This window comes from Anastrepha obliqua, chromosome 6 (assembly GCF_027943255.1).
Source record: "Anastrepha obliqua isolate idAnaObli1 chromosome 6, idAnaObli1_1.0, whole genome shotgun sequence".
Classification (NCBI taxonomy): domain Eukaryota; kingdom Metazoa; phylum Arthropoda; class Insecta; order Diptera; family Tephritidae; genus Anastrepha; species Anastrepha obliqua.
Window position 1 is genome coordinate 69,412,048 of NC_072897.1, and position 24,452 is coordinate 69,436,499.

Consider the following 24,452-nt stretch of genomic DNA (forward strand, 5'->3'; position numbering starts at 1 on the left):
CATCAATCGTCTCTGAATGGTTCGCATAGCATTTGTCTTTAACGGCTCAGCACAAAAAATAGTCCAGTGGGCTTAAATCACAGCTCCGAGGCGGCCAATTGATATCGGAACTTCGGCTATTCGGTTTTCAAAAACGGTAGCCAAAAGTTCGAGTGTAACTTTGGCAGTGTGACAAGTTGCACCGTTCTGTTGAAACCAAATGTCGTCCATGTCATCCTCTTCAATTTTTGGAAACAACTCGTTGAGTATGTCACGGTAACGCTCGCCATTTACTGTAACTGCGGCTCCTCGCTCATTTTCGAAAAAAATGGCCCGATGATGCCGCCAGACCAAAAACCGCACCAAACAGTGACTCGTTGTGGATGCATTTGCTTCTCTACAGTAACGTGTGGATTTTCTGAGCCCCAAATCCGACAATTTTGCTTATTGACGTATCCACCGATGTGAAAATGAGCTTCATCAGAAAAGATGATTTTTCGGTAAAAATGCTCTTCTTCACTTTGGAAATAGGTTTTCAATATTTCCCAATTTTGTTCAAGCGTATAGCGTCCTATTTAGAAAATGTCAAACCTTTAAGTAAATTATGAACACATTTGACATGTCATTTGTGTTACCATTCTCAAAAAAACAGGTGGCTCAAAAAGCAAAGGCTATATGGCCCACCCTGTACATATATATGTATGTGTGAGTATAAATATAAAACTACGATATTTATTTATATTGACTGCTTATATGTACGTATATATGTACATATGAAATATGTTCAATATTGTATATGTATTTATATTGAAAATTGAAGTAGTCTACAAGTAAGGATGTAACTATGCGTGAGCAATTGTATATGTATGTAGGTATGAAAAATGTTTATATACACAAAAATTAAGGTTTATACACATATACCCATATTGGTTAATTGTTCACTTGTACTATATATACATACATAGATTTTTATTATGCAAGTACATTTGTAAGTAGAATACACTGCACACGAATACGTATCACACTTGCAGGTACAGACATTTAAAGTGATACAAAGTAGCGCACACATGCATACTTGTACTTGTAACTATTCTAGTTTATATGCTGATTGGTTGATACACAACATATATGTATGTGTATACATATGATATATCGAACATCGAAAGAAACAAATGTAGTTAAGAAGTTTTTGTACAGCAAGTTAATTTAAAATGTTAGTATTCTATTTGTTTTGACTAGTATTAGTATTATATGTTGTTGTTGTTGTTGTTGAGGTGGTTGAACATTTCTGAGCTGAAATGCTCCTAATTAGTGACCAGCACCGTTTTACTACCACTATCTCGTGTGAAGATGATGTTGTTATATTTTTTTAATTTTTTTTTATATTGTATTATATTTGCTTTGACTAAAAGATATTCGATTATTTGTGGTAAAAAACGTTTATAAAATATTGCTATATATGGTGCCTTTGTACTATGTTGTTTATGACTCCAGGAGCATCAGTCATTGGCTTTATGTACATATACATATTATGCTTATTGTTTGTGTTGTTGTTGAGGGTAATATGAATTCGTATATATATTTGTATTTGTAGTGTTATAAATTTTTTTAGTATATACATAAATATGTGCATAAAATAAGACACCAAATTAATTTAGAATTTATGCATAGTTAAAAGATGCAAACCTGTTATTGCAATTTTTGCCGACCATTTGCTAGTACCATCCAAAACGCTTTGTTTAACTGCTTTCATGTGACCTGTGTGACTTTTCTCTTCTACGCCGAATACCGCCCTACGCATGCGTACAGATCGTGGAGTGATAGTAGTTGTTATAGATGTTAATGTTCAAGATGTTAAATGATAGGTACATAGTGGTAGTTTTTTTTATGAATATGGAGTAGTATACATTTGAACTTTGCAACGACTTGATAAACATTTCTTTTAATATTCCGAAGCATGTACGGTTATGTTTAAATACATACATACATTAAGAAATTTGCTATACCTACACAACATTTTAAGAAATTATTATATTTTTCGTTGTGTTGTTGTGCTAATTAGATAAAAATAATAATAATAATAATATCAAGTGATATCTAATAGAGATAATAATAATAATCGATCAAAATGGGCCCCGCCTCGTGGTAATAATAATAATAAATGTCGTCTTATTCTAATTTTACATTGCTAAAAGCAGCTGCAGTTAATTTTGCATTCTACTAAATAACTATTTTTGCTCGAATATTCAAGTTTTTATAACCTAATTTACATAACAATAATAATAACAGATAAGTACATCTAGCCAAATTATCGCTAACAAAAGGTCATCCCTCATGCCGTATGGCGGAAATTGGAAGGTGTTGTAGAAAAATGTATAACCTCAAATTTTCCAATATTTTCTATTTAGAAGATGTTTTAGTATTATTGGTATCTATATGTATTTAAACTAAAAACTAAAACGATTATACCAAACTCACTCATTTATCTCACTATTTTAATATAATCAAATGGCACTGGAATGACCCATGATTCTAAATAAAACCTAATTCATATGTATGTTTAATGAAGTTTCGTAATATTTACCTCAAGTGGCGGTAATGACGGAGTGTGCTTTTGAATGATATAACGGTAGAAATGGTTCTTTGTTTTCTTCTAGCAGCGGTTACTCGTGGCCGAGAAGTCGTGGAAGATTTACCCCGATCTGGTCGCCCATCAACGTCTTCAACGGATGAAAACGTAGACAAAGTCAAGGAAATGTTGCTGGAAAACCATTACTTCAAGTTTGAGGATGATAGCTCGTGACCTTAGCGTCTCTCACGAATATTTGCAACATTTTACACCATTAATTGGGCTTGAGACACGTGGCTGCTCGACTCGTTCCAGAAGAGTTGAATTTCTTTTAAAACACTCATCGAAAGAAGGTAGCTGAAGACATGCTTGAGCAAGTAAATTCGGTCCCAATGCTTATCCAGCGCATCATAACAGGGTATATGAGTTTGACATGCAAACCAGTCAACAGACGGCTGAATGGCACTATCTACATGAGCCGAAACCCTAAAACGACGACAAAGTCGGTCAAAAGTGAAAGTCATGCTACTCGTGGCGGCCCAATTTGTGGAAAGAAAACGAATGGATCTTGCACCATGATAACGCACCGTCACACAAGGCTCATATTGTGAATACTTTTTTGTCCAAATCGTTGGCATATGTGTATTGCTTCGAATGAATCCCATTTTGAAGGCGACAAAATAAAATTTGATGATTAAGGTAGGTCCAATACTCATTTTTTATATATATTTCTTAGAATTTTTTTTTTTAGGAAAATAAATTCCAATCGTTTTGATTGTATAGTATGTTATTAGTAACATCAAATAGTATACAAAAACATTTTTTTTTTGTAATAGTGTGGCACCACTGTGATATTGACGTCATCGGCCTTAACAACCGCGCTGTTAGTTCTGCCTTCTCCAAACTGGATAAAGAGGCAAAGCGAATGGGTTTGGTGGTGAACGAGGACAAAACAAAGTACCTCTTGTCTTCAATCAAACAGTCGGCGCACTCGCGTATCGGCACCCACGTCACTGTTAACAGTTATAATTTCGAGGTTGTAAAATACTTCGTATATTTAGGAACCTGCATTAACACCGAAAACAATGTTAACCTTGAAATCCAACGTGGAATCTCTCTTGCCAACAAGTGCTACTTTGGACTAAGTAGGCAACTGAGCAGTAAAGTCCTCTCTTGACGAACAAAACTAACACTCTACAAGGCTCTCATCATGCCCGTCCTAACGTATGGCGCAGAAGCTTGGACGATGACAACATCCGATGAAGCGACGCTTGGAGTGTTTGAGAGAAATATTCTGCGTAAGATTTTTGGACCTTTGCACGTTGGCAACGGCGAATATCGCAGGTGATGGAACGATGAGTTGTATGAACTTTACGACGATATAGACATATCCCAGCGAATAAAGATCCAGCGGCTACGTTGGCAGGGTCATGTCGTCCGAATGGATACAAACGCTCCGGCTTTCAAAGTATTCGATGCGGTACCAGCTGGTGGTAGCAGAGGAAGAGGAAGGCCTCCTCTGCGTTGGAAAGATCAGGTGGGGAAGGACTTGGCTTCACTTGGTGTGTCCAATTGGCACCGGTTTGCACGAGAAAGAAATGACTGGCGCGCTTTGTTAAACTCGGCCTAAATCGCGTAAGCGGTTATCGCGCCAATTTAGAAGAAGAAGAGCAGTGTGGCACTAAAGTAAGCGGGATTTTGGCTCTTCAGGATATCTGAAACGAAAAAGTTGAACTAATTATTATTTTGTAGGCTTGTCAGTCTGGCAGGTGCTACAATGCTACGTTTTAGATGTCCTGAAGAGCCAAAATTCTGTTGACAAGCCACCTATTTTATTTTAAGACGCTTATTGTACTTCGGTGCCACACTACTACAAAAAAATATGAAAAAAAATTGTGTTTGTATACTATTTTGATGTCGATAATAACATACTATAAAATCAACCCGATCGCATTTTATTTTCTTAAAAAAAATCTTTAAAAATATCTATAAAAAATGAGTATTTGACCAGACTACTACTACCTTAAACAATTATTTTGCGTTTTATTGAATTTCCGGCACTTTTTTTGGAAAATTGTATGAAAGGAAACAGCCCTTCATGAAGTAATTGGGCATACTGGAGTTATTACATCAGAAACAATTTACTATGGTAACTTTTCTAGACATAGAAGAGACTTGTAAAAATGTACATATGTGTAGAAACCATAATCGATTCGTGAGTAACTACCGGAGTCAATGACTGCGTGAGTAACTGGATCCGATATGTTCTTCAGAACAGAATTATTCTTGCACCAAACGAAGACGCATCGGTTAAGCAGAAGTACCCTACAGGGTGGGGTTCTGTCTCCAGGCTTTCAACCGTGTTTTACTGTGACTCGACAGAGGGGAAGGGAAAGTTGTAGCGTACGCAAATGACGTCGTGATTCTAACAACAGGTTTATTTATTTCTACGATTAGCGAAATACTAGAAGCAATATTCATCAATTTAGACTCCCAGCAATCAATGGAGTTGAAAATCCGCTTACAGACAGAGCCACATATCTAGGAGTAGTGTTCGATCCGAAGCTCAACTGCAGGCACAATGTAGAAAAGCGGGTAGAAAAAGCTTATGTAGGTCATTATACTTGCAAAAGGGTTATGAGTAGAAGTAGGGGTTTAAAAACTAAACTCGCACTTTGGATGTATACCGCCTTAGTAAGGCCAATGGAGTATTAGTACAGCAAAAAGTTAGGCAGCTAACACACCCCACCAGTTTAGGTGTTTAGAATTTTCCCGTAGTAAGGTATGCCTGTCATAGATTAGATTCTTTCCAACGTTTGCACTTCGGCCTCATGGTCTTTTGTGCTCGTGCCTGTCGTAAGAAGCGACTAAAATACAGATTTCAGCCTGTTGGTATTGAGCATTAACTCAATTTCTCACCATGGTATGAGGTAGCGCGCTGGATTAAAGTGTTATACGATGTGCTGAGGACCTGTCAGACTAGGGCCCCTCTATAAAATAAAAAAACTCGAGTCGTTAACGGAACTTACGGAATACCTGTCGAACTTCCGTACTAATCTAGGCTTTCTCGGGTATGCTTTGCCCGGGTCGATGTTCTTTCTCCGCCACTCGTGGGATTCCTTATGATCTTATATATATTATAATATAAAATAAAGTCAACTTTTTGTGTGTGTTCGCTAACCGGTCGTGTCTTTGCACCGAATTAAACCAAACTTACACACATTGTTAAGTAGGTATTGAAGATGGTTTCCGTATAGTTTGGATACCTATTGGTGGATAGGGTCTCGAGATAGAGACCAAAACGTGGACCCGGGTAACTCTAGAATGTGTATGTACAATATGGATATCAAATGGAAACTGTTGGTGAATGCTTTAGTACAGAGAATTTTTCATGCCGCTCCATGACTAGGGTCTCGAGATATAGGTCAAAACGTGGACCCGGGTAACCTTTGGTTGTGTATGTACAATATGGGTATCAAATGAAAGCTGTTGATAAGTGCTTTAATACGGGGTGATTTTCATTTCCTATTGATGACTAGGGTCTCGAAATATACGCCAAAACGTGGATCCGCCGTGTCTTTGCACCGAATTAAACCAAACTTACACACATTGTTAAGTAAGTATTGAAAATGGGTTTCGTAAAGTTTGGTTGTAATTCGGAACACTGGCAACGCGTACAGCGTTCTTTTGAACCAGCCATAATGTCGTTTACTTTTTTAATGCTTGGGGCGGAACTGAACTGTCAAATTGACAGTGTTAGTTACAATTTGTCAATATTTCTTTCTAATTTGGACGCCATAAGGAGAAGACGTAAGTGCAAAGTGTAAAAATTGTTTGTGAAATTTTTTGGAGCGGATTTTGGAACAGTGAATAATTCCTTACGAAATTTGAGAATTTAATGTGAAATCCGAATGTTCAAATGAAACTTACAAGTTAATGAAGAATTGATTTTATTAACTGGTGATTCTAGACAAACGTTACCCGTTATTCCGCGATCAACCCCAGCTGATGAATTGCATGCGTGCTTGAAAGCATCTAATTTGTAGCGATATGTGACGAAATTAACACTAAACACAAATGTTCGCGTTCAACTCCAAAATGATTCAAGTGCTGAAGTTTTTTCAAAGCAATTGTTACAAATTGGCAATGGGCAAATTCCTATTGATAATAATGGCTTATTTAAATTTCCAGATCATTTTTGTCAAATAGCAGAATCAAAGGCCGATTTGGTGCAAAAGGTTTTTCTCGACATAACTCAAAAGTACAAGAATCACAATTGGCTAAGTGAACGAGCTATATTAGCTGGTACGAATAAAGATGTTAGCGAGATAAATGCAGATATCTTGGATAAAATACCTGGTGATACTGTTGTATACCGGTCTGTTGGCACAATTATCGACCAAGATCAAGTAGTTAACTATCCAACCTAATTTTTGAATTCATTGGATAACTCGGATTTCCGCCACATTATTTGCAATTAAAAGTTGGTGCAACCATTATTATGCTTCGGAATATTAATCATCCATAATTATGTAACGGAACTAGACTTGTAGTCAAACGATTGATGAATAATGTTATCGAAGCAACTATTTTAATTGGCAAATTCAAGAATGAAGACGTTCTAATACCGAGAATTCCAATGATTCCACCTGAATTGCCATTTGAATACATGCGTTTGCAACTGCCCATTCGTTTAGCATTTGCAATTACTATCAATAAATCACAAGGGCAAACTTTAGAAATATGCGGGATGAATTTAGAAGAACCAGTATTCACCCATGGTCAACTATACGTTGGCTGTTCACGTGTTGGGAAGCCAACAACATTATATATTTACCCCAAACCAAATAGAAAAACAAAAAATATTGTTTTGACAAAGCGCTTGAATAAAGAATAAAGAAATAAATAATATGAAAACCACATCTTTTCTGTTCTAAGCCATATCTATTCTATTTTAGTGTGCCCAGCGAAGCGGGCCGGGTTTGCTAGTATATTTATAATGATAAGAATAATTATATAAGGAGTCCGGTTCTCCGTCTAACCGGGCGATAGATGCTAGCGGCAGAAAGTGACCTACTGTAAAATGGCCAGCAAAAGCGCAGAGCGGTCAGAATATTGAAGTTTGTACATGCGCAGACTTCAACTAAGAACGAGTTGACTACTGAGCTAAAAGAGTCAATCAACTAGGCGAAGGTCATACCAGACTTCCGAGCCGACTTTCAGAAAACGACAGCCTCAAAGAGGCAACGATCCGTTGAAGAGCAAAAGCGGTCAGCGAAGAAAGTCAAAACACATGATGTCGCACCGAGAAAAAGATTCGCAGACGTCGTAAAAAGCCGTATTACAATCGGTGTTATTGTCAAAGGCAACTCCGAAGGAAAGTGGGCTCACTGGAATGGCTCCTACAAAAGTCATCTTTGAGGGGATGGCTGGTAACCCTGGTCCCCCGCCATCTTGTGAAGATGCAGAATAGTACCAAGGATAGACTAAAATTGTAGCATGAGATTCAGAGCAGCTGTACAAGACTACTATCTCCAAGGTAGGTGAGCTATATCCTGGTGCTATACTGGCGGTTGAAGCCCAAAGATTCCGCGCAGATCATGGCGATATTCAAGGTCTGTAAGCCTGAACTTCCTGTAAGAGACTGGAAGCTGGTAATGATTGAGGATGCTAATGAGCCGAGCACGTCAACGGCAGCGAAACGCGCCACAATGCAGATACTACTCCTGCTCAACAAGGAATCTCTGGGGCCGCTAGCGAAAAGTGACGGTCCAGTGCGTTATGGCTTCGGAAAGTAAAGGTAAAAGCAACCAAAGCAGACATTGAAGCTGTAGATTTCATCCCAGCAGCAGCAAGACCAGACGTAACCGAATCGTTCAACGAGTCGGAACAGGAAAGCGTGATAGCCAGGAAAGACGGCTATTTGTCATCCATTTCGGAATTGGCAGCAGTGAAAACGCTGTTTGGCGGAGTGACGCATAGCAATCGAAAGCTTCTACGTGAAAATACGGACTCACAAGAAGAAATCGATATGACCATTATGAATTTTCCGCCTTATACAAATAAACCTTCACCACTTCAAGGCAGTCTCGGCTGCGCTCTTGAATAAACTGGCAGAAGACCAGCCAGATTTGGTCCTCATTTAGCAGCCCTCGGTGTGTGCAGGAAAGGTGTGCGGATTGATGACTCCGCTATAAAAGCTTTACACTGCAAACTGTGTGGGTAGGAGAAAAGCACATATTATGACTAAAATACATCTTAATGTATTTTTGATTCAGATTTCGGCTAGTAGGTCCGTCAGGTGGGACACCAGCGGTAGCAGTCTCCGGCGGGCGTCTTTTTAATTTGCGCACGACGCCCCGGAACCATTGCCATCCATACTGACAAGAGAGTTGGTAAAGAGAGCTAGAAGGACAAGCATGGGCTTATAATCGGTGGAGATGTGAACGCCCACACACACTATGATGTAGCACAGACGTGAACGAACGTGGTGAGTAGCTCTTCAATTATATCCTAAGTAGTAATATGTTGCTATCTAACACAGGTAATGACCATAACTAGAAATAGACAGGAAGTTTTAGATATCACACTTGTTTCAGACTTCAGCTAAAGTATATAGAAGTAAAAAGCAACCCCTTGGTAGTCAGTAAACTTTTGCACCTTGAAAATTAAATGGTGAAAACTATGTAATAAACTTGAGTAGTTACTTTGAGCAATAAAAAATTTACAAAAAATAATAAAGAAAGGCGAAAAGACAATCGTGAAGGTCTTACAATGACATTGAGGATAATACGGAAATGTAAAATTTTATGTAATTTTTGCTGCTATGTAAAATTTTTGCTGGCTCCAAACATCGATAGGATATCTTCAGAGACCGGATAAAAGCTGGATGAAATCCAGCGAAGAATCACTAGAGCTTTTAATGAATTCTCATTTTCCTACTTCAGCAGCGGACTTGGTTGAAAATATAGTGGGCAACACATGCCCTGTGTCCGTAATGGGTAGCCGAATGGGTTGGTACGTGCCTATTATTCGGAATTTACAGAGAGAACGTACGTTCGAATCTCCGTGAAACACCAAAATTAAGAAAAACTTTATTCTAATAGCGGTCGCCCCTTGGCAGGCAATGGCAAACCTCCGAGTGTATTTCTGCCATGGAAAAGCTCCTCATATGTGGAACAACATCAAGGCGTACACCGCAAATAGGAGAAGGAGCTCGGCCAAACACCCAAAAAGGGTGTACGCGCCAATTATATATGTATATATAGCACATAAGGATGGTTCCATATGTAGAAGTCCACGCAAATGGGGAAAGTTACTGATCGCCATTCAGTTGGGAGTGGCTAGGACGATTCTTCTGCATTCTTCAGCTCACAACTCCCGGGATTAGCGCAAGTATCCTCTGACACGCTTCCAGTGTTTTAGATGCACATACGATCCGAGGACCCAACATCGACACTGCCTTGCTGCAGCCAAACTGCGCACATGCTTCTGGGCAGCAAAAAACGTGCATCTACCTACGCAAAAAATGTTCATCAGCAAAAAGCTACAATCACAACAGAGGGCCAGAAGATTCGTCACTCGACTCTCACTCCTGCTCTCAGAGAGTACTGCCCAACAAACCGGCATGCACGAACAATGGAGCAACATTTCTCGCTCATTACGTACCGCCGCCGAAGAAGATGTCGGATACGACGAGGAATGTCATGTTGCCGCCGAAAGAAAAAATGCTGCCTACAGAGCCACGCTGCGATCGGGCGCAACGGGAGCCATGTGGGATCGCTACAGAGAGCTAAGAAAAGAAGGGAGACGCATTATCCGATAGAGCAAACCAGTGGCCGAAATACCTGAGTGCGAAGAGTTTGAGATGCTGGCTAATAGCAACAACGCCCGAAAATTCGGCGGCTTACAGAAGGTTTCAAGACCGGGGCGTTTTCCTGTAAGAACAAAGACGGCGATCTGGTGACTGAGATCCAGGGAATTTTTAAATTATGGAGGGAACACTTCTCGAATCTTTTAAATAGTGACAGCGGCGCATGTCACAGAGGTGAGAATAGCGATAACGCGTATAAAGAACTCACAAAGCCGCGGGCGCCGACGGACTGCCGGCTGAGCTATTCAAACATGGCAGCGAGGAGCTGCTAAGATGCATGCACCAGCTCCTATGCAAAATATGGTCGGATGAAAGCATGCCTGCCGATTGGAATTTAATCTGCCCAATCCATAAGAAGGCCGATCGTGCAATCTGTGCCAATTGCCGCGGGGCTAGTATATTAAATATCGCCTATAAGGTTCTAGTGAGCGTATTGTGTGAAAGGCTGAAGCCCACCGTCAACCAACTGATTGGACCTTATCAGTGTGGCTTTAGGCATGGAAAGTCTACCATCGACCATATATTTACAATACGCCAAATCTTGGAAAAGGCCCATGAAAGGAGAATCGACCGACGATCGAGCGACCACCGAGATGACGTTGCTCAACACCATCAACGCCGACAGAATTGGGAAAGATCTCTCCGAGTCGTTTGATACCAAACGAGGTTTCAGACAGGGTGACTCGCTGTCGTGTGACTTCTTTAACCTCATGTTGGAGAGCATCGTATGAGCCGCAGAACTTAATCGCTTAGGCACAATATTTTATAAGAGCGTAAAACTGTTGGCGTATGCCGATGATGTCGACATCATCAGCCTTAACAACCGCGCTGTTATATTAGTTCTGCCTTCTCCAAACTGGATAAAGAGGCAAAGCGAATGGGTCTGGTGGTGAACGAGGCCAAAACGAAGTACCTCCTGTCATCAAACAAAAAGTCGGCACACTCGCGTTACGGCACCCACGTCACTGTTGACAGTTATGATTTCGAGGTTGTAAAGGACTTCGTGTATTTAGGTACCTGCATTAACACCGATAACTATGTCAGCCTTGAAATCCTAAGCAGAACCTCTCTTGCCATGGTTGAACATTTTTTTCTCTTGCTTACTTTAAGGGCAAGTCTACAGAGACTGCGTTAAAGTATCTTGTAACAGAAATAGGAGTTCTCATTACAGCCTTCTTAGGTATTGAGGGAGCCTTTAACAACATTCAACCAAAAAAATGTAGCGCCTTATCGGATCTAAGTTTCTCAGGGACACTTGTGAATTTTATTAAACAAATGCTTCTAATCAGGTTTGTAAACTCGCCGTGAGGGGTCTTGGAGTTAAAGAAGTCTCAAGGGGTACCCCAATGCTGGGAGTATTATCTGCACTCCTCTGGATACTATCAATAAATTATCTGCTACAAAGCTTAGAAGAGAAGTAGATACACGTGGTTGCATTTGCAGACGATGTTGCTATTACAATTAGGGGCAAATTTCCAAGCACGCTAAGTGAAATAATTCAATGCATATTGAATTCATCAGATCTTTGAGCAAGATCCTGCAACCTAAGGCGTCAATGCCGGGAAAACAGAATTAATGCCATTCACTAGGAAATAGGGAATACCAGTTATCAGAACACCGACTCTGAGATGCAAAACCCTGTCGCTAACTGATAAAGCTAAACACTAGGGATAACACTAGATAGAAATCTCAGTTTGAAACGTAACGTAGAGGTCAGAGCAAGGAAAGCCTCAGACCGGTTCCAACTTACAGAATATTGGCATGGTGGCCTGTATTTGAAAAGATGTATGCTGCTAATATAATAGGTCGCATTCAAAGAGCGGCAAGCCTTTGAAATAGCGGCGCTTTTAAAACAGCTCCCATTGAAGCATTAAACTTTTATGGCAAACACTAGACGCCGAATCGGCCCTAAAACACAGGGGAAGCTCCCTCTTAAATACTTAGTCCTGGAATAAATTTGTGACAAATTTTACAAAGCATACAGCGAGAACAAATCCGCAGAAAAAAGTTCCGTTATTTTTGCTTTTGTATATGCATTGTTTACTCATAATTTATGCTCAGTTTCGTGACAAATTTCGCTTATTAGTATTGAAGAGGGAGCTAAGGAAAATCGCATTACAGTGATTGAATTACATAAGTGCGGTAAAAGTGCAAGTGGGATTTACAAATTCCTGAAAAAACTTGATACTTCGAGATTGTTTGTTTACCGCAGAATCAGTTGTTTTCCCCAAATGTCTGAAGAGACAGAAAGAAAACGAAGTAATCGTCCTCGCGTGGTTAGAACTAGTGCAGCCATAAAAGCCGCTCGAGAAAGAATTCGCAGAAAGCTTTCCATCCCTAAAGAAGCAAAATATGTTGTTCCAAAGATTCAGCGTGGCCACCATCCAGCCTCCGCAATGGTGTGGTGGGGAGTGTCTTGTAAAGGCGTCTCATCTTTTCATTTCTACGAAAAAGGGGTTAAAACTGGGGCAACAGTGTACCAAGAGGATGTCTTAGAAGGCGTGGGGAGGCAGTTGAGCAGAACTTTCTTCAATGGAGAGCCTTGAACTTTCCAGCAAAAATTCACTCCAGTCCATAAGAAAAAAACCACCCAGAAGTGGCTGAAAAGCAGACTGGCCATCTGGAAGTCCAGAAGCCTGTCGAAAACCATATAAAAATTTGGAGAGTCTCAAACAATATTTGGTTCGAGCAGCGACGTCAATATCCAATGGCCTAATCGTTTGAAGACCCGTGTAAAAGCAAATAGCGACCATTTCGAAAGAAAATGTAAAGTTTGTTTCAATAGTTACATGATTAAATAAATCCAACTTCATTAAAAAAAGTATTATAATTTCATATCTATAGCTGACTTAACTTGTAAATGAAGTTACGGCAGGATAAGAAAGTATAGTAAAGGACATTCAATAATACTTGGTGACCTCCCTGTCACACCCAACTCCACAGACTATTGTAAGTCTGGGGAATTTATAAGTAATAAATCTTACAACATTAAGTTGCCACCAAGGCAAAATTGAGGTGAGAGTATTGTGGACTGCAACAATTACACTGTGCGACAATTTTGGGGTCATCAAAATCAAACCACACCGGACCTTTTTTTTCTGAAAATATACCTATTCAATAGCAAAATCCTCGCTGGGTTTTTAAAAGTTAGCTCGATTTTATTTTTTATTGCGATTTGAAGTTTTCTATTTTCATGAGATTTTGGAGTTTTACCTGTACGCTAAATTTGACTTATAAATCGACCTTTGTTTGATTTAATTGATTTATTTTGTCATAGCTTGATGCAGAAATTTCGTACATGTACAAATAAACTTATTTTGAGAAGAACCTATATCTCAATACGCAATTTTGAATACCAAAATTTCGAAAAATTGTATGTTTTTACCATTTTTTACTGTAATTATGAAAATAATTAAAATTTCTCACTATTTCTTCTAGCAAAAATGTTGCAAAATGTACTAAAAAAGTTATTTATAAGATAAAAACATAAAACTGAACTTTAAGTTTGTTATTTTCTAAAAAAATAAATTTTTAACAAGATTTTTCTTCATAAAAATAATTTTTTTATACTCTGCTTTAAATTTTTTTTTAAATATCTAAAAACTCTGTAGGTCAAAATATTAAATAGATTAAGTAAAAAGAATATAGACTTGAATTCTTATTATTTTTTTTTTTTTTTATTAAAATAAAGAATTGTTACGTATTAAAACCTTAGAGACGAGCTCTTTTCGACAATGATTGAATTTCAACATCATCATTATCAGAGTAATCAGATTCATCAGTAAAGAATTCCATGCCTGTCTCTTCTTCTTCTACCTCATATTCTTTTTCCTCCTGGTTACTCCATTTTGCTTCATTTTCTTCCTGGTCGTATTGAAAAATATGTTTACTCCACCAACATATTTCGGCTAGTATGGCACCTGGAGCTCGTTTTCCTCGGTATCTTGACTCAAATGGCATCGCAGTTTGATGGTAGCGCTCTAAAACAAACATTTCCTGATAAGACAGACTACAACCTTCTTTATACTTTTTATTTTGGAATGTGTGCTAGCCACTTTTCTATGTACTTAACAGGCTAAAAGTCTTGTGAGACCAATCTTGCTTTTCACTACTCACGATCACATTTTGTTGCATCCAATATTCATTGGAAAACCGTATCTGGAAAAAATACTAGCAAAAATAGAAAAATCTGAAAATGTGTATAACGGGTGGTTACGTATAAAATTATTTTCATAATTACAGTAAAAAACATACAATTTTTCGAAATTTTGGTATTCAAAATTGCGTATTGAGATATAGGTTCTTCTCAAAATAAGTTTATTTGTACATGTACGAAATTTCTGCATCAAGCTATGACAAAATAAATCAATTAAATCAAACAAAGGTCGATTTATAAGTCAAATTTAGCGTACAGGTAAAACTCCAAAATCTCATGAAAATAGAAAACTTCAAAACGCAATAAAAAAAAAATCGAGCTAACTTTTAAAAACCCAGCGAGGATTTTGCTATTGAATAGGTATATTTTCAGAAAAAAAAGGTCCGGTGCGGTTTGATTTTTGATGTCGCACTGTGTTATGTAAGCATCTATACGGAAGGCTCTAATCAATGAGCAGGTAGCTGGAGGGGTATACTCAGAAAGCTTGGCATCATAGTATCTTTCCGCTTAAAAGTTCACCACTATCTGTTGGCGACATCGCGATCTATTCGCATAGTCTTCTTGCTTTGAAATCGTTAAGCTTTCTCAGAAACACGTCTAACCCAGTATTAGACTGCTGTAATTTACTTTGTGAATTGACTCATTATTTTAATACCAGTCTTTCGTGAGTGCCGGACATAGTGAAATACCCGGGAATTGCAAAGCGGGTGAGCTTGCTAGGGTGGATACAACACAGGACATCCAAACAGATAAAGCAAATACACCAATACCATTAGCTACTTGCAAACTCTTAATAGACATGCCATCGATCTAGCTAATACCTGTTGGAGTCAGTCTCCCCTTTACATTACATGCAGGCCACTTGGCAAGAGTTGGATCTCAGCCGCAGCACGCTGTTATTGAGATTAAATGGAAAAGACGTAAGAAACGTAATGGGAGCACTCACAGGGCTTTGTCTAATTGGCAGACATGCCCACAGACCAGGGATTTCTCATTCCGACTACTAAAGTAGCTGCCAGGAGGCCGATGAAGAAGAAACAGTGAAACATTTTCTAGGCACTAGGCAGAAATAGACTCTCCATTCTCAGATTCGCCTTCCTTGACAGTATAACAGAGGTCTAAAAATCTCAAAGTATAATACGTTCTTAAACCACCCTTATTGAGACCATAACGATATTGATTATGGTATACTAGAAAAATTATTCGGATTAAACATTCTAAGGGCTGGTGAAAGTAGTATTCCTTCACCTCAGTACAGTAGGGTGACACCTCACCTAAATAGCTGATAGGTTAATGATACAATCGCCTGCATCTCGTTGAAACCCTGCCAGGTCTTCAAGCACGTGCGATGCTACATCACCACTAAGTTGGTGGTACGGGTTTAATTGAGACAACTCCTGACTAGTGTATGATTCTGGTCCTGAACCCAAGCTCCCATAAGGTCTCGGGTCAAGTGCCGCGTGGTCTCCCTGCATTTGCACAGATAGCCACGGGAATTACTTTTAAGAAAACTGTACAGACTGCGGAGATTGCGGCTTCTAATGCAGCTCGACTGATCATATACCGAGATCGGGAAGATGCGCGGTATATAAGAGCCATAACGTAAAATGAATATACTAAAAGTCATCACAGCATCACAGCAAGTATCGCAAATGATAGCAGGAAAAAACTCGTACGTTCTTATAATCAGGAAGCAATGCAAACAAACAAGTACCGGCAACTGATTAGAGGACCAACTCGGTACTCCGGCACTTTGACTCCCGGCAGAAAACGGGGTAAGCACAACATAAAGAGGGAGCGGAAATATGGGCGAGCATCCTACAAACCACACTAATAAGCTGCTATTTATCGCCCTGCGATAATATCGAAGAGTTCCGAGACAAACTAGATGACATTGAGGATATGGCTCGCGAAATCGGGGGATCGGTAATCGTTGCCGGAGATTTCAACTCCAAAGCAATAGAGTGGGGTATGCCATATACGAATTTAAGAGGCAGAAGGGTTCTGGATATGGCGGCCAGGGTCGGATTGACGATCCTGAACCCAAGAGGAGTAACCACATTTAGAAGACCCGGTTGCGAAGAAACAACATCAGATATCACGCTCACATCTGATCGCATTACTGGACTAGTAAAGACATTAAAGGTCCTCGAAGACTTCACAGGCAGCGAGCACCAATATATTTCGTTCAAAGTAGAACATAAGGAAACACCCAGAGCGAATATAAAGAACTTCGGACTTGGGTACAAGACTGTTGTGAAGAAGCTGGGAGCCAGAATACCTACACCGGAACTAAGCTCGCTTGGCGTTGGACTCCATTGTTAAAGAACGTTTACCAATACCCGACGCATTGAGCGTCAAATAAACGTGACAGAAGAGCATTCAATATTCATCAGAGAGAAACTCTAGCCAGTAAGCTCAAAAAAAAAGAGGCACTAGAACCGGATGGAGTGCCGGCAGAAGTCCTCAAGAAGATCGCAAAAACGCGACCACAAATCTTATTAGATATGTATTGTACAACGCCTGTCTAAAGGATGAACTTTCCCAGAAATCTGAAAAAGCAGCAGCTCGTGCTAATAAGTAAGTGGAAAGGGAACCGAACCTCCCATCAGCATATCGGCTATTATGTATACTCGACACAGCAGGCAAGATCCAAAGACTGATCAGGTCTCGGCTGGCCGCAGCTGTAGATAACGCCGGAGGACTATCAGCAAGACAGCACGGCTTCAGACGCGGAAAGTCTTCAATAGAGGCAATCGACACTGTCATAAACAGTGTAGGAGTAGCGCAATAGGGCAGTATTCAATCCAGAAGCATAGTCCTTCTTGCCAACTTAGATGTAAGGAACGCTTTCAATAGTGTGAGATGGGCGAACATATTAGCCGTCTTAGAGCTAAGGTTCAAAATTCCGGCATACATACAGCGCATAATAAGTAATTCACTGCGAGGCCGCAAATTCGTCTATCCAATCCAAGAGGGTTCTGGTTGTATAAACTTCACATCCGGAGCGGAATAAGGATCCTTTCTCGGTCCCGACTCGGGGAACATTAGTTAAGACGAGATATTCAGTATAGAAATGACCGATAGTACATTTCTAATCGGATACGCAGACGATCCCTGCAGTCATCACAGAAGGAAACCTTGAAGAAGCCCGTAAAAAACTTAACCAATTCATGATACGGACACAAACGTGGCTAGATTCACGTGGGCTCAAATTAGACACAGACAAAACGGAGCTAATACTTCTAACCAAGGAGCATATCCAGTTAATAGTTAGCATGAAAACTAACTAGACATAAGACTGGGCCATAGACGTGCTTACCGGACCCAAATAAAAAACACTCAGCAGACAAAGCCTCTTAGAAGGTATCCTTACTCAGGATATTGATGGCAAACATAGGGGGACCAACCTAAACAAAAACAACAGAAAATAATGATGGCTACCATGCTGAACTGTGGGTAAACGCGCTAAAGGCAAACGGTAGCCCTGAGAGTTGTGTCCGATTTACTAGCTTTGTGTGATAGATTGACTAGCTTTTGAAAGGAAAAAGTTATGGGCATTAGAGAAAGAATGGAAGAAAGAGCTAACAAACCTGCAGCGCACGAAATAAGAGATGAAATGCTAAGGCTATGGTAACGAAAAACGTGGCAGATGGACGGCTAGACTAATAAAAGATGTCGCTACATGGAACAGCAGGAACATCGGTGAAGTCAATTTTTATATAACCCAAATGCTTTCGGGACATGGGTATTTCCAGAAATACCGGTTCATAATAAGGAAAAGCGAACAACCCACATGCATATACGGGGATGCCGCCGAAGATGTCGCTGAACAGACATGCATTGGGAACAAGAACGTCGAACGCTGGAGCATGCAGTCGGTCACATAACCACTGAAAATGTAATCGTGAAACGTGAGGGATCATCATTGGTTTCGAGGCCCGGACACAAGCATATAGGAATAGACCTTTGTAATGAGGAAAATGGAACGTCACTCTGAAGTAATGCGAAAGCGGTTTCAAGATGGGCGACAGTTCGAAACGAGGGGGAGTTTTTTAGTCGCCAAACATACCATTGCTGGGACTGCAGCTCTGATTATGCATTAGGCATATCAAAGCACTCTACGCTGCTTTGTTTCAAAGAAGTACTTCCGTTAAACTTTTAAAGCTGGCTGTAAAGGTATTGGAAGACACTACTTACCAATGGAGCAACATGTAAACCTATGCTACTTATGAGCCAGCACCGAAAATAACTTTAACTTTAGACTTTTTTAAGAGTTTGCAATTAAACAGACAGACGTCTAAACCAGTATTAGACTGCTGTAATTTACTTTGTGAATTGACTCATTATTTTAATACTAGTATTTCGTGAGTGCCGGACATAGTGAAATACCCGGGAATTGCAAAGCGGGTGAGCTTGCTAGGGTGAATACAACACAGGACATCCAAACAGATAAAGCAAATACACCAATACCATTAGCTACTTGCAAACTCTTAATAGACATGCCATCGATCTAGCTAATACCTGTTGGAGTCAGTCTCCCCTTTACATTACATGCAGGCTAACTTGGCAAGAGTTGGATCTCAGCCGCAGCACGCTGTTATTGAGACTAAATGGAAAAGACGTAAGAAACTTAGTGGGAGCACTCACAGGGCTTTGTCTAATTGGCGGACATGCCCACAGACTAAGGATTTCTCATTGCGACTAAACAGTAGCTACCAGGAGGCCGATGAAGAAGAAACAGCGAAATAGATTTTAGGCACTAGGCAGAAAGAGACTCTCCATTCTCAGATTCGCCCTCCTTGACAGTATAACAGAGGTCTAAAAATCTCAAAGTATTCTACGTTCTTAAACCACCCTTAGTGGTATCATAGTGGGTCTATAGTAGGCCTAAGCGTGTCGTTAAACAGCCACCTTTCCAAACCTACCAAGTGTACAACGAGGAACCTACACAGGAATACCTGGAGCTATTAAATCATTCTAGTGTTATTTTAGACCGCCAAAGATTTACTAGCAACTCATCGGGTTTTACAACCACTACCCTAGACTTTAGAATAGAGTTTAAAGTAAATTTTCCCACACGATCGGAATGGAATTTGATTTCAATAATCAAGGAGCATACAACTGCTCTTTACACTGACAAATCCGACCAGGTGTATATTCGAAAGACCTCGGAACATTCTTTTCTTTTCGCCTGGGAATCGGAATAGTATTTTTTAGGCAGAAGTTCTCGGGATAAGGGAAGCTTGCAGAATAATTAGAAGCCATCCAAGGGGCTCGGCTGAAAAGGCCTCTTATACTCTGAGTACCTCCAGCGGCAGGGCTGTAAAGCTCATCAGGATTGAGACCATTACGATATTGATTATGGTGTACTGGAAAAATTATTCGGATTAAACATTCTAAGGGCTAGTAAAAGTAGTATTCCTTCACCTCAGTACAAGAGGGTGACACCTCACCTAAGTTGGTACGGGTTTAATTGAGACAACTCCTGACTAGTGTATGATTCTGGTCCTGAACCCAAGCTCCCATAAGGTCTCGGGTCAAGTCCCGCGTGGTCTCCCTGCATATGCACAGATAGCCACGGGAATTACTTTTAAGAAAACTGTACAGCCTGCGGAGATTGCGGCTTCTAATGCAGCTCGACTGATCATATACCGAGATCGGGAAGATGCGCAGTATATAAGAGCCATAACGTAAAATGAATATACTAAAAGTCATCACAGCATCACAGCAAGTATCGCAAATGATAGCAGGAAAAAACTCGTACGTTCTTATAATCAGGAAGCAATGCAAACAAACAAGTACCGGCAACTGATTAGAGGACCAACTCGGTACTCCGGCACTTTGACTCCCGGCAGAAAACGGGGTAAGCACAACATAAAGAGGGAGCGGAAATATGGGCGAGCATCCTACAAACCACACTAATAAGCTGCTATTTATCGCCCTGCGATAATATCGAAGAGTTCCGAGACAAACTAGATGACATTGAGGATATGGCTCGCGAAATCGGGGGATCGGTAATCGTTGCCGGAGATTTCAACTCCAAAGCAATAGAGTGGGGTATGCCATATACGAATTTAAGAGGCAGAAGGGTTCTGGATATGGCGGCCAGGGTCGGATTGACGATCCTGAACCCAAGAGGAGTAACCACATTTAGAAGACCCGGTTGCGAAGAAACAACATCAGATATCACGCTCACATCTGATCGCATTACTGGACTAGTAAAGACATTAAAGGTCCTCGAAGACTTCACAGGCAGCGAGCACCAATATATTTCGTTCAAAGTAGAACATAAGGAAACACCCAGAGCGAATATAAAGAACTTCGGACTTGGGTACAAGACTGTTGTGAAGAAGCTGGGAGCCAGAATACCTACACCGGAACTAAGCTCGCTTGGCGTTGGACTCCATTGTTAAAGAACGTTTACCAATACCCGACGCATTGAGCGTCAAATAAACGTGACAGAAGAGCATTCAATATTCATCAGAGAGAAACTCTAGCCAGTAAGCTCAAAAAAAAAGAGGCACTAGAACCGGATGGAGTGCCGGCAGAAGTCCTCAAGAAGATCGCAAAAACGCGACCACAAATCTTATTAGATATGTATTGTACAACGCCTGTCTAAAGGATGAACTTTCCCAGAAATCTGAAAAAGCAGCAGCTCGTGCTAATAAGTAAGTGGAAAGGGAACCGAACCTCCCATCAGCATATCGGCTATTATGTATACTCGACACAGCAGGCAAGATCCAAAGACTGATCAGGTCTCGGCTGGCCGCAGCTGTAGATAACGCCGGAGGACTATCAGCAAGACAGCACGGCTTCAGACGCGGAAAGTCTTCAATAGAGGCAATCGACACTGTCATAAACAGTGTAGGAGTAGCGCAATAGGGCAGTATTCAATCCAGAAGCATAGTCCTTCTTGCCAACTTAGATGTAAGGAACGCTTTCAATAGTGTGAGATGGGCGAACATATTAGCCGTCTTAGAGCTAAGGTTCAAAATTCCGGCATACATACAGCGCATAATAAGTAATTCACTGCGAGGCCGCAAATTCGTCTATCCAATCCAAGAGGGTTCTGGTTGTATAAACTTCACATCCGGAGCGGAATAAGGATCCTTTCTCGGTCCCGACTCGGGGAACATTAGTTAAGACGAGATATTCAGTATAGAAATGACCGATAGTACATTTCTAATCGGATACGCAGACGATCCCTGCAGTCATCACAGAAGGAAACCTTGAAGAAGCCCGTAAAAAACTTAACCAATTCATGATACGGACACAAACGTGGCTAGATTCACGTGGGCTCAAATTAGACACAGACAAAACGGAGCTAATACTTCTAACCAAGGAGCATATCCAGTTAATAGTTAGCATGAAAACTAACTAGACATAAGACTGGGCCATAGACGTGCTTACCGGACCCAAATAAAAAACACTCAGCAGACAAAGCCTCTTAGAAGGTATCCTTACTCAGGATATTGATGGCAAACATAGGGGGACCAACCTAAACAAAAACAACAGAAAATAATGATGGCTACCATGCTGAACTGTGGGTAAACGCGCTAAAGGCAAACGGTAGCCCTGAGAGTTGTGTCCGATTTACTAGCTTTGTGTGATAGATTGACTAGCTTTTGAAAGGAAAAAGTTATGGGCATTAGAGAAAGAATGGAAGAAAGAGCTAACAAACCTGCAGCGCACGAAATAAGAGATGAAATGCTAAGGCTATGGTAACGAAAAACGTGGCAGATGGACGGCTAGACTAATAAAAGATGTCGCTACATGGAACAGCAGGAACATCGGTGAAGTCAATTTTTATATAACCCAAATGCTTTCGGGACATGGGTATTTCCAGAAATACCGGTTCATAATAAGGAAAAGCGAACAACCCACATGCATATACGGGGATGCCGCCGAAGATGTCGCTGAACAGACATGCATTGGGAACAAGAACGTCGAACGCTGGAGCATGCAGTCGGTCACATAACCACTGAAAATGTAATCGTGAAACGTGAGGGATCATCATTGGTTTCGAGGCCCGGACACAAGCATATAGGAATAGACCTTTGTAATGAGGAAAATGGAACGTCACTCTGAAGTAATGCGAAAGCGGTTTCAAGATGGGCGACAGTTCGAAACGAGGGGGAGTTTTTTAGTCGCCAAACATACCATTGCTGGGACTGCAGCTCTGATTATGCATTAGGCATATCAAAGCACTCTACGCTGCTTTGTTTCAAAGAAGTACTTCCGTTAAACTTTTAAAGCTGGCTGTAAAGGTATTGGAAGACACTACTTACCAATGGAGCAACATGTAAACCTATGCTACTTATGAGCCAGCACCGAAAATAACTTTAACTTTAGACTTTTTTAAGAGTTTGCAATTAAACAGACAGACGTCTAAACCAGTATTAGACTGCTGTAATTTACTTTGTGAATTGACTCATTATTTTAATACTAGTATTTCGTGAGTGCCGGACATAGTGAAATACCCGGGAATTGCAAAGCGGGTGAGCTTGCTAGGGTGAATACAACACAGGACATCCAAACAGATAAAGCAAATACACCAATACCATTAGCTACTTGCAAACTCTTAATAGACATGCCATCGATCTAGCTAATACCTGTTGGAGTCAGTCTCCCCTTTACATTACATGCAGGCTAACTTGGCAAGAGTTGGATCTCAGCCGCAGCACGCTGTTATTGAGACTAAATGGAAAAGACGTAAGAAACTTAGTGGGAGCACTCACAGGGCTTTGTCTAATTGGCGGACATGCCCACAGACTAAGGATTTCTCATTGCGACTAAACAGTAGCTACCAGGAGGCCGATGAAGAAGAAACAGCGAAATAGATTTTAGGCACTAGGCAGAAAGAGACTCTCCATTCTCAGATTCGCCCTCCTTGACAGTATAACAGAGGTCTAAAAATCTCAAAGTATTCTACGTTCTTAAACCACCCTTAGTGGTATCATAGTGGGTCTATAGTAGGCCTAAGCGTGTCGTTAAACAGCCACCTTTCCAAACCTACCAAGTGTACAACGAGGAACCTACACAGGAATACCTGGAGCTATTAAATCATTCTAGTGTTATTTTAGACCGCCAAAGATTTACTAGCAACTCATCGGGTTTTACAACCACTACCCTAGACTTTAGAATAGAGTTTAAAGTAAATTTTCCCACACGATCGGAATGGAATTTGATTTCAATAATCAAGGAGCATACAACTGCTCTTTACACTGACAAATCCGACCAGGTGTATATTCGAAAGACCTCGGAACATTCTTTTCTTTTCGCCTGGGAATCGGAATAGTATTTTTTAGGCAGAAGTTCTCGGGATAAGGGAAGCTTGCAGAATAATTAGAAGCCATCCAAGGGGCTCGGCTGAAAAGGCCTCTTATACTCTGAGTACCTCCAGCGGCAGGGCTGTAAAGCTCATCAGGATTGAGACCATTACGATATTGATTATGGTGTACTGGAAAAATTATTCGGATTAAACATTCTAAGGGCTAGTAAAAGTAGTATTCCTTCACCTCAGTACAAGAGGGTGACACCTCACCTAAGTTGGTACGGGTTTAATTGAGACAACTCCTGACTAGTGTATGATTCTGGTCCTGAACCCAAGCTCCCATAAGGTCTCGGGTCAAGTCCCGCGTGGTCTCCCTGCATATGCACAGATAGCCACGGGAATTACTTTTAAGAAAACTGTACAGCCTGCGGAGATTGCGGCTTCTAATGCAGCTCGACTGATCATATACCGAGATCGGGAAGATGCGCAGTATATAAGAGCCATAACGTAAAATGAATATACTAAAAGTCATCACAGCATCACAGCAAGTATCGCAAATGATAGCAGGAAAAAACTCGTACGTTCTTATAATCAGGAA

The 24,452-nt window shown here is 40.5% G+C and overlaps 1 protein-coding gene across 1 annotated transcript in view; it reads right to left on the bottom strand.

The window, feature by feature from the left end:
- LOC129249829 (protein unc-13 homolog A-like) overlaps positions 1–24,452 on the bottom strand; it is a 423,174-nt gene that overhangs the window by 340,534 nt on the left and 58,188 nt on the right. Inside the window, exon 4 of the mRNA XM_054889499.1 lies at positions 1,666–1,772. Coding sequence (XP_054745474.1) covers positions 1,666–1,772 — 107 coding nt within the window. The remainder of the gene's footprint in view (positions 1–1,665; positions 1,773–24,452) is intronic.